We start from the raw sequence: 12,172 nt of genomic DNA, 5'->3' as shown, positions 1-12,172 counted from the left end.
GGTTATTAGGGAGGAAAAATGTAATTAGAAAAAGCTCCAGAATAAGAGTGTAAGGAGACCTTGGACTTAAAAATAAAGCAAACGGGAAGTCGTCGGATTATTTACACTGAAGTGTCAAAGTTTATTTTTATTAATAAGTCATTAGATGTCATGTTTGTGTACCAACTTGTATTTATTGATAATAGAAAACTTAAAGGGACTTAGGGCAGGATTTGTGAAAAAATAAACATTCACTTTAAGTCTTTTAATGCTAATGGGTGATGAAGCGTTCAAAACCAAAAAGAATGAGACCACACACATATCTCCCCATTGCCTTGAACAGGCTGTGTGCTGCATGATGTACTGCAATTCGTGGTCCGAATTTCCCGCGCAGTCCGGCGGACGTGACGTCAAATGACGCTGAATGCGCGTACTCGACGGCTTGGAGACCAGAAGAAGACAAGCGCGGTGGACTCAAGTACTGTATGTGTAGTAATGGACTCTGCTTCGGCCGGAAAACGACCCACCACCACACAAAGTCCACTAAAAAGTAATACCAAGAAGAAAACGAAGGTTTTATCAGCGGCAATTCGTCATCCTAAAGTTACACTAAAATAAACACTTGTTTACTTACTTCGTGGCTTGACATGATGCGGTTCGCAGATGTATGCTACCAACGTAGTTCCGCGGAGGCATGTGCGGAGGGCTTGTAGTAAACAGTCACGTGAACAGCGAGTAAATAAATAACCGTGTCACAGCATCAGCTGCACTGAAGAGTTCGTGCGCGCTACCGCGCCGGCTTGGCAGATGGCTGCAGTTACCCTAACGGCCGTCGTGTCACTGTTGAGTCTTATTTCTTGATCCTGCCCTAAGTCCCTTTAACAGGTTATTTCAGTGTTTTCGGAGGAAGTACAACAATATAAATTAACAGCTGAACAGAAACTAAATAGTTAAAACTTTAAGCCAAAACAAGAAACAGCCCTTTTCTTTTCCCAATAAACATTCTCGAAGCAAAGAGAAGTGCTTTGTTTTCAGCATAAGATTCTTTTCAGTCTTAATAACATCTACGCCGATTAAACATAAACAGAGAAAACTCATATTGATTCACACATATTTTGCCACCAGTTGGATTTGTCAAAGTAAAAGATCCAAGCAGCTACATTTCTTCTGACTTTCACACTGAGTGGACAAAGCTGTGAATGTTTCCTCTCTGGATCTTTAAAGATAGAGAGGAAACTAAAACGCTAGAGCTAAAACGTATTTAATGGATAAGACATCATCTTGCAAAAATGATGAACTACCAAAATAAAGTTTCCTTGCTCTTAGTTGAGTGTTTTTTTATTTTGATAATCAGCAGGAAGTGCTTTGAAAGAGACAGGAAGTTAAAGCAGCTCTAAAGTTTCAGTTTAAAGTGATTGAAACCAAACCAGACTTAATATAAAAACGTGAGTTTTAGCAGCCAGTTTAAACGCAGCTGATGATTCTGTGTGCGTCGATCTCCCGTCATCAGATAAGGAAAAAACCAACATCATCGCATCCTGCTGCATTCAGTCCCAGTGAGACCAAAGAAAGACGTCTAGATTGGACAGAATTTTCTTTGGAGTCTCTGGAGTCTCTTCTGTTTAAACGCTCATCGCTGAAATGCAGTCAGAGGCAGAATTTACCGGAACAAATCGATGGCCTGACGAGTTCCCCGAGCTGCAAAGATAACTCTCAAGGTTTCCCATCAGCCTCCTGTTTCCTGCAAACGCAGAAGTGTTAATCATATTTAGTGACAGAAATAAAAAACAGGAGCAGGCTTTTAATGTGGCGGGACAACACAATCACATTTGTCATATTATGTAGAGTTGCAGCGATTAGTTAATCAAAAGAAAAATAAATAGCAATAATAATATATACATATAATAATAATGAATGTATTGAATGAACCATCTTTCAAACAAAAATAGTAAATATTGTCTATTATTGACCAGATGATAATAATGATAGTATTATTATTATTTAATAATAATAATAACAATAATAATAATGGTAATAATAATAATAATAATAATAATAATAATAATAATAATAATAATAATAATGGTAATAATAATAATAATAATAATAATAATAATAATAATAATAATAATAAACATATACATTTGTTACTACTTTAGATTTAACTTTTTTTTTTACTAAAATTCTTTTAGTAGATTTTAAGTCTTTTATTTAGATCTGGTTCAGGATCAGCAATTCCAGGATTTAGGTCTGTTCTCAGTCCACTAATAATTGATTAGTTGATTTAATGATCAGTAAAACTGAGTTTCTCCACAAAGAGTCACACAAACGAACCACTTTAATTCTACCAGAGATATGTTTAATGTTTATAGGAAATAAATCATTCTGCAGGAAAAAAACGACTAATGGACTAAAAACTGAGGCAAAATCCACGGATTAGCCACTAATCGACCAGGTAACGTAGTTTTGATGTCTGGATGTCTGAAGTGATCTGGATCGAGAATCTGTGGAAGCACTCCTGCTTGATATAATTAAATCTGACAGAAAGCGGATCAACACCTGGTTAATAACAGGGTCCCCTACCTGGCAGGTGCCGGTCCCGGGGCTCTGTGCGCTGTCTGGCCGGTCACAGTGCAGCGGTTCTCCGCCGTCCGCGTCCGGGCAGGAGGCGTCGAGCTCGGTCTGCAGGTCCAGGATGTAGTCGATAACGTGCTGCAGAATCTCCACCCTGCTGGCGGCCCGGCCGGGCTGAAGACCGGGTACCAGCCGCCGCAGCAGACCGTAACACAGCTCCATGTCCTGCAGCAGGAGCACCGGGACCTGCGGCTCCTCCTCCGCCGGGCTCTTGTTCCGGGCGCAGCGGAGGCTCCGGCGGCTCGGGCTCAGTGCACCGCTGCTCCTCCTCCTCGTCCCCGCAGACCGCCCCGGGATCCCGGCTCTCATGCCTGCTGCTGGACGGGGACCATGAGAGAACCTGCTGGACCAGCTGCAGGATCCTGACCCAGAGGGACGCGGAGAGAGCAGCTGAATCTGCAGGAATATCGTTCAAATATCAACTAAACGTCCCCAAATCCCAACAGCGAGCCGACCGGGACTCCGCAATTTATAGAACCGCTGGACTCGGAGCTGGACGCTCATTGGCTCTCCCTGCAGTTCGTCATCTCGTCAAGCGAGCTGATTGGCTCGTGAACAGCTCACCTGTGACCTGTCATGTTGGTCTTTTATTTTTCCATCAGAAACTTCAAATGATGTTAAAGTTCAGCTAATGAACAAAACCAACTCTGTGTGTCTGTATCTCTCTGCAGAGCATTTTATATAAAGACAAATCTATTAAGAGTCAAAGAGAGGACAGGGAAAGAAAAAAGGAAGTAAATATGTAAAAAAAAAAAAGAGAGAGAGAGAGAGAGAGAGAGAGAGAGAGAGAGAGAGAGAGAGAGAGAGAGAGAGAGAGAGAGAGAGAATGACAAAGAAGAAAAGAAAATAGTGAACCAAGAAACAAGTGACATTAAACAGCTGGAGGACCTTTACCTTTAAACAACATGATATATTATGAAACAGTGCAGGTCAGAGGTCGTCCTCCTCCTGCCTTCATCATCTCTTGTTCTGGATGTGAACCCATGCATCTCATCACTGATTTGAATGAATGCTGATGGAACACTAAAGAGAAAGTTGTGAAGACCCTAGAACGGTGCAAACAACAGCAGCAATGGAAACAATAGGTCCTCCACAGTATGAAGAGTCCTCCAGCTGTAATGAATCAACCGTCACTGTCCAATCAGACATCACTTGGACAGTCACATGTACAGCTCCAGCCTGGTTTTATAATGAACATTTCATGTCCCTCTGACTTGGTCAGTCCACATCCGGTCTGCTGGGTCTGGACGTCCTCGTCTCATCACTCAGACAACAGAAACAACAGTCTCTGTCTCTTGCCACACAGAGCTACAGAAACCCAGGAACATGTGGTTTAGGGTCCAGTATCAAACAGGACCAGGTTCTCCAGGTAGCGGTTTTAACTTGCGCATATAACTTCAAATTACTGATATTTTAGTCTTGCATGTAATGTGATATCATATAAATGTATATCTAGTAGGTGTTTTGTTTAAAAATAAAGCTGACAACTGACTTCTGGGGGTGTCAGTGGGAGTTGGACCCTGAACTCTCGCAGTGTTAGTGCCTTGCTTCAGCAGCCGGCAGTGCGTCTGTTCAGCTGTATCTCCTCAGGAAGAAGAAGCAGGTGAGGAAAAAGAAAAGTGGAAGAAAAAGAACAAGTAGAGAAAGAAGAAGTGGAAAAGCAAGAAGTAGAAGATGATGATGAGGAAGAAGAAAAGGAAGAAGAAGAAGAAGAAGAAGAAGAAGAAGAAGAAGAAGAAGAAGAAGAAGAAGAAGAAGAAGAAGAAGAAGAAGAAGAAGAACTAGAAGAGGAAGACGAAGAATATTATATTATAACTTAAACCTTTTTAAAGTAACAAAATACATTTAAATCTTCCCCGCTGCTAAGAAAGTCTCTGTTTAAAGAAGGCAGCCTGTTCAGGAATGAGGTCTCCTGTGTGCAGACAGAGAGCTTTAAAGCTGCTGGTAAATCACTTTAATGTGTCAGTAATAAGCAGGTGAAATGAGCGACTGTCTAGACACATTCATTTGTTGTTTTACAATCGGAGCCATTAGAGTAACAATCGTGTAGCAGCAAAAGTGCTTAGCTTAGCATAAAGACTAGAAACAGGTGGAAACAGGTAGCCAATTTCACAAAAACACCCTTTAACACACCTTCAAATAATGTTTGTTTAGTCTGTACATGTCTCCCCACAGGTTTAATGGGAAAAAAAACATTTGCGTTTCCCCTCCGTGATCCAGATCTGCTTGAAAATTTAATGGGATCTTCATTGGCCCGTGCTGCACCCTTCCACCAAATCTGGTAGTTTTTCTGTAATCTTGCTGACAATCAAACAATCTGAACCGAGACCATCATAATCAACTTGATTACCTCCTGAGTGGACCAGGTCCTGACATGGGATACATTTACATTTACATTTATATTTATATTTAAGGCATTTAGCAGACGCTTTTGTCCAAAGCGACTTACAATAAGTACATTTGTCAAAAGAAAGAAACAACAACATATCTTTGCCAATAAAGTAAGAGGTAAAAAATAGAACAAGAGTTAGATCCTCGTCTGAGTAAAGTAGTAGCTGTTCAGCAAACATACCTTAAGAACAATAACTATGATCAAAGTGCTATAGGTAAGAACATAGAAGTGCTTTTTTTGGGGGGGGTTGTTAGTGGGTCATGCTATGCAGAGTCGAGGTGAAGGCTGAACAGGTGAGTCTTGAGCCTTTTTCGGAAGATGGCAAATGACTCAGCTGTCCTGACATTGGTCGGGAGTTCATTCCACCACTGAGGACCAGAACAGAGAAGAGTCTGGACTTTGCTGAGCGACATTTGTTTGATTTCAGCGATGGTGGTACCAGCCGGCCAGCTGAAGTAGAGGAGCGAAGTGCTCACTTCGGGGCATGAGGTTTGACCAGTGTTTGAAGGTAGATGGGTGCCGTTCCATTGATGGCCCTAGAGGCCAGTGTCATCGTCTTAAATTGGATGCGTGCTGCAACAGGGAGCCAGTGGAGGTCACGGAGGAGGGGGGTCACATGGGAGAATTTGGGTAGAGAGAAGATAAGGCGTGCTGCAGCGTTCTGGATACGCTGCAATGGTTTAATCGCAGAGGCCGGGAGTCCGGCCAGGAGAGAGTTGCAGTAGTCAAGGCGGGAGATGACCAGTGCTTGGACCAGGAGTTGCGTTGCATCCTTTGTGAGGAAGGTCCGAATCCTGCGGATATTGTAGAGGGCAAATCTGCAGGATCGGGTCACAGCAGTGATGTTGGAGGTGCAGGATAGTTGGTCATAGAGGATTACATGCAGGTTCCTCGCAGTTGACGACGGCAATACTGTGATGCCCTCGACAGTGACCAACAGGTCCATGCGAGGGCAGTCTTTCCCTGGGATGAAGAGGAGTTCGGTTTTATTCAGGTTAAGCTTGAGGTGATGTGCAGTTGTCCAGACAGAGATGTCAGCCAGACAGTCAGAGATGCGAGTTGGGTTGGTGTCGGAGGTTGTGGGAAAAGAGAGGAACAGCTGGGTGACATCTGCGTAGCAATGGTAGGAGAGAGATGAGTTGTAGGCAGTGCTGCAGGAATCTATATTAAGTTCCCTTACTATCATAAATCAATGGACCTTAAAATAGTGTTACCTCTACCACTCCTGATGGAGCAGTTTGTGAGCCCCTGATAAGGTGTCCTTAGGCTTTTCCCAAGGGAGGGGCAATTCATAGAGCCTTTTTGAATCCATTACAAATGGGAGCCCCTTCTGGAGCAGAGCTACCTGGTGGTGACTTGGTCAGGTGGTGGAGGAGGCTGCTGGACAGACCTGACAAAGCCAAACGTGTAGCGAGGGTGAACTGGGAACATCTGGTGGAGACCCCTGTTCACAAGGTCTTCAACTCACACTTCTGGTTTCATTTTCATCTGCAGGAATCTATTTCAACCTTTTATTGGACAAATGCTGCTGCAGGTATGAATAGTGTTGATGCAGGATTTTCAAAGCCAATTATTTGCATTTCACCAAAGCATTAAACCCCCAACCTCCCTGAGAAATGCTCCTCGACTTCTCTTGACTTGTTCCTTCGAAGCACCTTTATTTTAAATGCATTTTAAATGAGAATGTCCAGACTCACAGCAGCAGAAACAGCCGTCTCTCATCAGAGGACGGAGGAAGAAGGTTCAGGCTGCTGATGGGGACTGAAGGACAAATTAATTCTCCTCAAACAGGCTTTCAGGAGGTAACAAGGTCAATCAACAAGCATGTCTGTTCAACATGACTAATGTTGAAACAAATACACAAGGAACTCATATGTCAAACTTTTGTACATGTTTATTTATTGTTTCTTCTTCTTATTGAGGGAATTTAAAGAATAAAACTATATGGCCCTCTATGAAGAGGTGCGGAACTATAAGACACAAAACCGGTAGAAAACAAAGGTACAAACATAAACTGGGTGTCGGTTGTTGGAGCAGCTGGACTCCTGCATGAACTCTTTCTGAACATCCGCATGACAAACTACAGAAGGCTGTTGTTCTGCCAGCAGACTCAGAGACAATGTGTGTGTGAATAACAGTAAAACTCCTCTGTGGCTTCATGGATTTGAATATGCGAGCCAGCGGCGGCTGCAGGCCACGCTTTGCATGTTGCAGCAGCTGTTGGAGGATCAGAGCGACGCTGCCACCTGATGAGCTGCCGGCAGACGCTGATCGGAGATAAGATGCAAAGTCTGAGGGTTCATCATCGTCTTAATGCAGCTGAACAAATGTCACAGCTGCTGTGCCTCCGGACACACCGCACATCAAAACTGCAGTCAAATGAGATATTCACAAAGTCCTCATATTCACATGTTCAACTGTTTTGTGCTCAAGTATAAGTAGGTTCAGTTATTGATAGATCATTATTCATATCAACATTTTTATTTATAGGATTTCAAATATATACTGGGCACCACCCAGGGAAACCACACCTTGCAATCAGTCTCAATAATAAAGGGTTATACTCAAATGCTATGAATCAATAACTATTTGAATATGAGTACAAACAGTTGAAGGAGTGAATCCCAGCACTGACCTTCACAACCAGCTGTTATCCCAATACAAAGGCAAGACCAACACAGGTCAGTTAAGATAAAATAACGTATAAAATCCAGTCATAATGATCACAATCAATAACACTGCAATTAATGAATGGCGAGTGAACTTGGGCAGTTAATATCAACAAATACTAATATCAACAGACTTGGCAGCCTGTGGCCAACATTTTACGGAGTACACTGCGAGTGCAAGCACATTTGTAAAGTCTACACTAGAGAAGCCATCCTCTGCCCAGACAAATGCCTTCCACCCTAAGTCGCGACCTGGTCCTCCCGGGGGGAGGAAGCAGAGGAAACAGCTGTGTGAGCATGAACGTTTCTACATTCAGTGCCATCCAGACAGTAAAGTACACTTTGCAGTCCAGGAAACAGAGTGCAGTAGAGATGTTGGGCCGAGATGACGTTAAGTTTGGGGAAGTAGACTGGAGGCTGTGCAGCAACATCAATTCGGTAGGAACAAGAGACAAAGCCGACAAACAAAGTAGCTCGGAGTCGGAGAGAGGAGGAAGGAGTTTGACTGCCAACCATCTGCAAGTGCTGCAGAGACACAGGTAGTGATATAGAAAGAAAAAGTGACAAGGAAGAGACACATGGCTAAGCAGCGAAACAAGCCCTTGCACGTTTAATTTATGTGTTAAAACCACAAAATAATTCCTACAAAGATTTTGTTCGCAAATATGTCACCTTTTTCTCAGCCCTTCTGGGTTCGCAGGTCTGGTCTTAACTGCCAAAATAATTACTATGAATATGATTTATGGGCTTGTGAAGTGTGTGTGTATGTGTACGTGGGTCCCATGCGTGCAGTGGCTGTTCTAGCTTGAATGACACCCTGGGCGAGACCCCCTTCGAGCGCCCCCACCACGGCAAAAAAAATCCAAATTAAAAAACCCCCCACAAAATTCTACTTTCATGTTTTATTATAACAAATTAACAATATAATGGAAATAGAGAATTCTATTTTTCAATTGCACAAATCCTTCATCAGAACAATTGAAAAACACACTTAAGAGAATCTAGTTATTTCACTATTGTACTTAGAACAGAAAACACACTTTTTAAGGTGCACAATCTCCACCTCCAACATTGCACTTTCTTGACTTGAAATGTCTTTTTGTGTGTAATGTGTTACTTCTGGTAGAATTAAAATGGAATAAAAACAATATGTATGTCTCCCGGTTGACTATAGTACATAATTATTCTGAATAAAGTCCCAGGATGGAGACTGCAAGGGACGTGACTTGCCTCTCTATCTGTTGTAAGGAGATACACAATCAGAGCAACAAGACGTTAGAACCATTGACGGTGGATGTGATGGTCTTCCTCCACGACTCCACTAATAATCTAACATTAGCTCAGGACAACGTAAAACTGGAACTGTTTACCCTGATATCAACAAGGGTCCCATGGTGCAGGTACCAAATGTGATTGGCACAAGTACACGATCACATGGACAGAATTGTGGAGACTACCATGTTTCCTTCCTGTTGTGATCAGTGTACGATACCCTTCCTTTGCTGTCCGATCTGCACACATGGGGGCTGAGAGAAGACCCTCACACTGGCACACATACCCGCAGGGGGCAAAATATGTCCAGTTGAAGAGGCCAGTTGGCACGGACTTGAAGAAGGCCTTCATCGTGGAGGGAGCCAGACGTTACTCAACCAAAAGACCAATCAGCTAGAATTCTGCCAGGTCCTGGAACATTAGGGTTGACGTGGGAAGGAGGATGCCGTTCCCAGAGGTGGTGCAGTTAATCCTCCATCCAGACATACCGGTCAACAGTATTATGGTCAACTGAAGACCAGAAAGTAATTCTAGTTGAGCTGACAGGATGTAACAGCCCTTAGTTCAGGATGTACCAGCCCCTAGTTCAGGATGTAACAGCCATCAGTTCAGGATGTAACAGCCCTTAGTCCAGGATGTACCAGCCCTTAGTTCAGGATGTACCAGCCATTAGTTCAGGATGTACCAGCCCTTAGTTCAGGATATACCAGCCCTTAGTTCAGGATGTACCAGCCATTAGTTCAGGATGTACCAGCCCTTAGTTCAGGATATACCAGCCCTTAGCTCAGGATGTACCAGCCATTTGTTCAGGATGTACCAGCCCTTAGTTCAGGATGTACCAGCCATTGGTTCAGGATGTACCAGCCCTTAGTTCAGGATGTACCAGCCCTTAGTTCAGGATGTACCTGCCCTTAGTTCAAGATGTACCAGCCCTTAGTTCAGGATGTACCAGCCCTTAGTTCAGGATGTACCAGCCCTTAGTTCAGGATGTACCAGCCATTAGTTCAGGATGTACCAGCCCTTAGTTCAGGATGTACCAGCCCTTAGTTCAGGATGTACCAGCCCTTAGTTCAGGATGTACCAGCCCTTAGTTCAGGATGTACCTGCCCTTAGTTCAAGATGTACCAGCCCTTAGTTCAGGATGTACCAGCCCTTAGTTCAGGATGAAACAGCCATTAGTTCAGGATGTACCAGCCCTTAGTTCAGGATGTACCTGCCCTTAGTTCAAGATGTACCAGCCCTTAGTTCAGGATGTACCAGCCCTTAGTTCAGGATGTACCAGCCCTTAGTTCAGGATGTAACAGCCATTAGTTCAGGATGTACCAACCCTTAGTTCAGGATGTACCTGCCCTTAGTTCAGGATGTACCTGCCCTTAGTTCAGGAAGTTAATGGTAAGTGGACCTGCATTTATTATATAGCGCCTTTCTAGTCTTCTGATCACTCAAAGCGCTTTACACTTAATGTCATCATTACCCATTCACACACATATTCAGAGGAGGGGGTGCAGATGGGTGCAGACTGAAACATCTCAACAACTATTATTATGAGAGATTGTGAGGAAATTTGGTTAATTGGTCAGTATGTATTGGAATAACTGTGTTGATCCTCTGACTTTTCATGCAACACCATCATCAGGTCAAGATATTAATGTGTCCAATACTTTGATTCATCACCAAATACCTGCAGAACTATTAAATTCAATCAGCCTCAGCTGGAATGTGTTTAGTGACAATGTTAGCATGCTAACACTCAACAACATGCACTTGTTCAACAAAGATGGTCCAACCTGAGTAACCACTTGCGAGGCCCTTTTCAAAATAAAATCACTGACTGCTGTCAGACAGTGGACGTGTTGAGAAGAATATTTGTTTGCTGTATTTTCTAACGTCATGTCTTACTTGTTCAGATGAAGCAGCTCTGAATTTAAAGCAGAGCTGCAGCTGTTGTGTTCCCGTTCCCCCCGGACCAGAGACTCAACATCTGTCCTCCTGCTGCAGCCAAAACACCAGCAGGGTCACATGGTACCCAGAGCTATTCCTCACATCCACCTCTTCATCACCTCCTGGTAACACACAGCACACACACACACACACACACACGCACGTACACATGTACATTTATACACACACGCTATGAAGGTAAATCGATGTCAAAACACTTAGAAAGATGCGCAGCAGCGTGTGTGTGAACGCATGGTTACTTTGTTATGCGTGCGTGCGTGCGTGCGTTGTCGTGCGCAGGTTGTATGTCACGCGTAACAAGAAGCTGCGTACATATGAAGCAGCGTGCGCACGTCTGTCTGTCACTGTTTGACAAATGTTGTTACGCGTTCACACGCACGTGCGGTCGCAGATTCTGATGCTGCGCGGCCGGAAGTTGATCTGCTGTGCGCACCTACTCCGCGTAACTTGAACGCGTAATGTAGTTGGCCTGTTCATTTCAGTCAACCAGGGGAGGCAACTACATTACACGCTCAAGTTACGCGGAGAACAAAAATGTTCAATTATCTTCATGCGAGCGTTAATGCGTGCGTTCGCTAAAAAACGCATGAATGTTACGCGTAGTTACTCCGCGTAATGTGATCACAGGCGTGCAGCAGCCATCACGCGTGAACGTGCGCGTGAACGCGTCACCATTATAAGTCAATGAGGAAACTACTATACACGTCAGGCGCTGTGTGCTGCACAGGCGTCAAAGCACGCGGGTGTGACGCGTTCAGTTGATAGTTGCGCAAGTAATATGAAACGATTCTGACGCCATACACACGCACACAAACAAACAAACACACACACACACACACACGTACACACATACATTTACACAGACACGCACACACACACACGTACACATGTACATTTACACACACACACACACACACAAACAAACACACACAAACACACACAAACACACACACACACACACACACACACTGTATTTTCATCTTTCTTGAGTTTCTTTTGCTCCATCTCTCTAATTTAAATGTTTATTTATTATGTTTTTTTATTATTGTAGAAGCCTAATGAAACAAAATGCAATCAAACGTTCTTGTGTTATCTGCATGCTGATGCTGATTGGATTTTAAAAACAAGTGAAATATTGAATTTAAACAAAAGCTGAATGAAAGCTCTGGAAACAAAGGCAGTAAGGTGGCCTTGAGTTTAAATAAAGTCTGAAGATCTTTTACAGTTTTTTCCAATGCTAAAACACAATTTTGCAAACTAGGCT

General features: G+C 43.4%; 1 protein-coding gene across 1 annotated transcript; it reads right to left on the bottom strand.

The window, feature by feature from the left end:
* Window positions 1-95: 95 nt before the first annotated feature.
* Window positions 96-3,086, bottom strand: id2b (inhibitor of DNA binding 2b). The gene is made up of 2 exons (XM_084031115.1): window positions 2,563-3,086; window positions 96-1,720 (listed from the first exon to the last, which is right to left on the bottom strand). The coding sequence occupies exons 1-2, from the start codon at window positions 2,920-2,922 to the stop codon at window positions 1,706-1,708; spliced, it is 375 nt and encodes a 124-aa protein (XP_083887241.1). The 5' UTR covers window positions 2,923-3,086; the 3' UTR covers window positions 96-1,705.
* Window positions 3,087-12,172: the final 9,086 nt, after the last annotated feature.

The sequence above is a fragment of the Eutrigla gurnardus genome (assembly GCF_963514095.1).
Source record: "Eutrigla gurnardus genome assembly, chromosome: 16".
Taxonomy (NCBI): Eukaryota; Metazoa; Chordata; class Actinopteri; order Perciformes; family Triglidae; genus Eutrigla; species Eutrigla gurnardus.
This window is presented reverse-complemented; position numbering and strand designations above follow the sequence as displayed.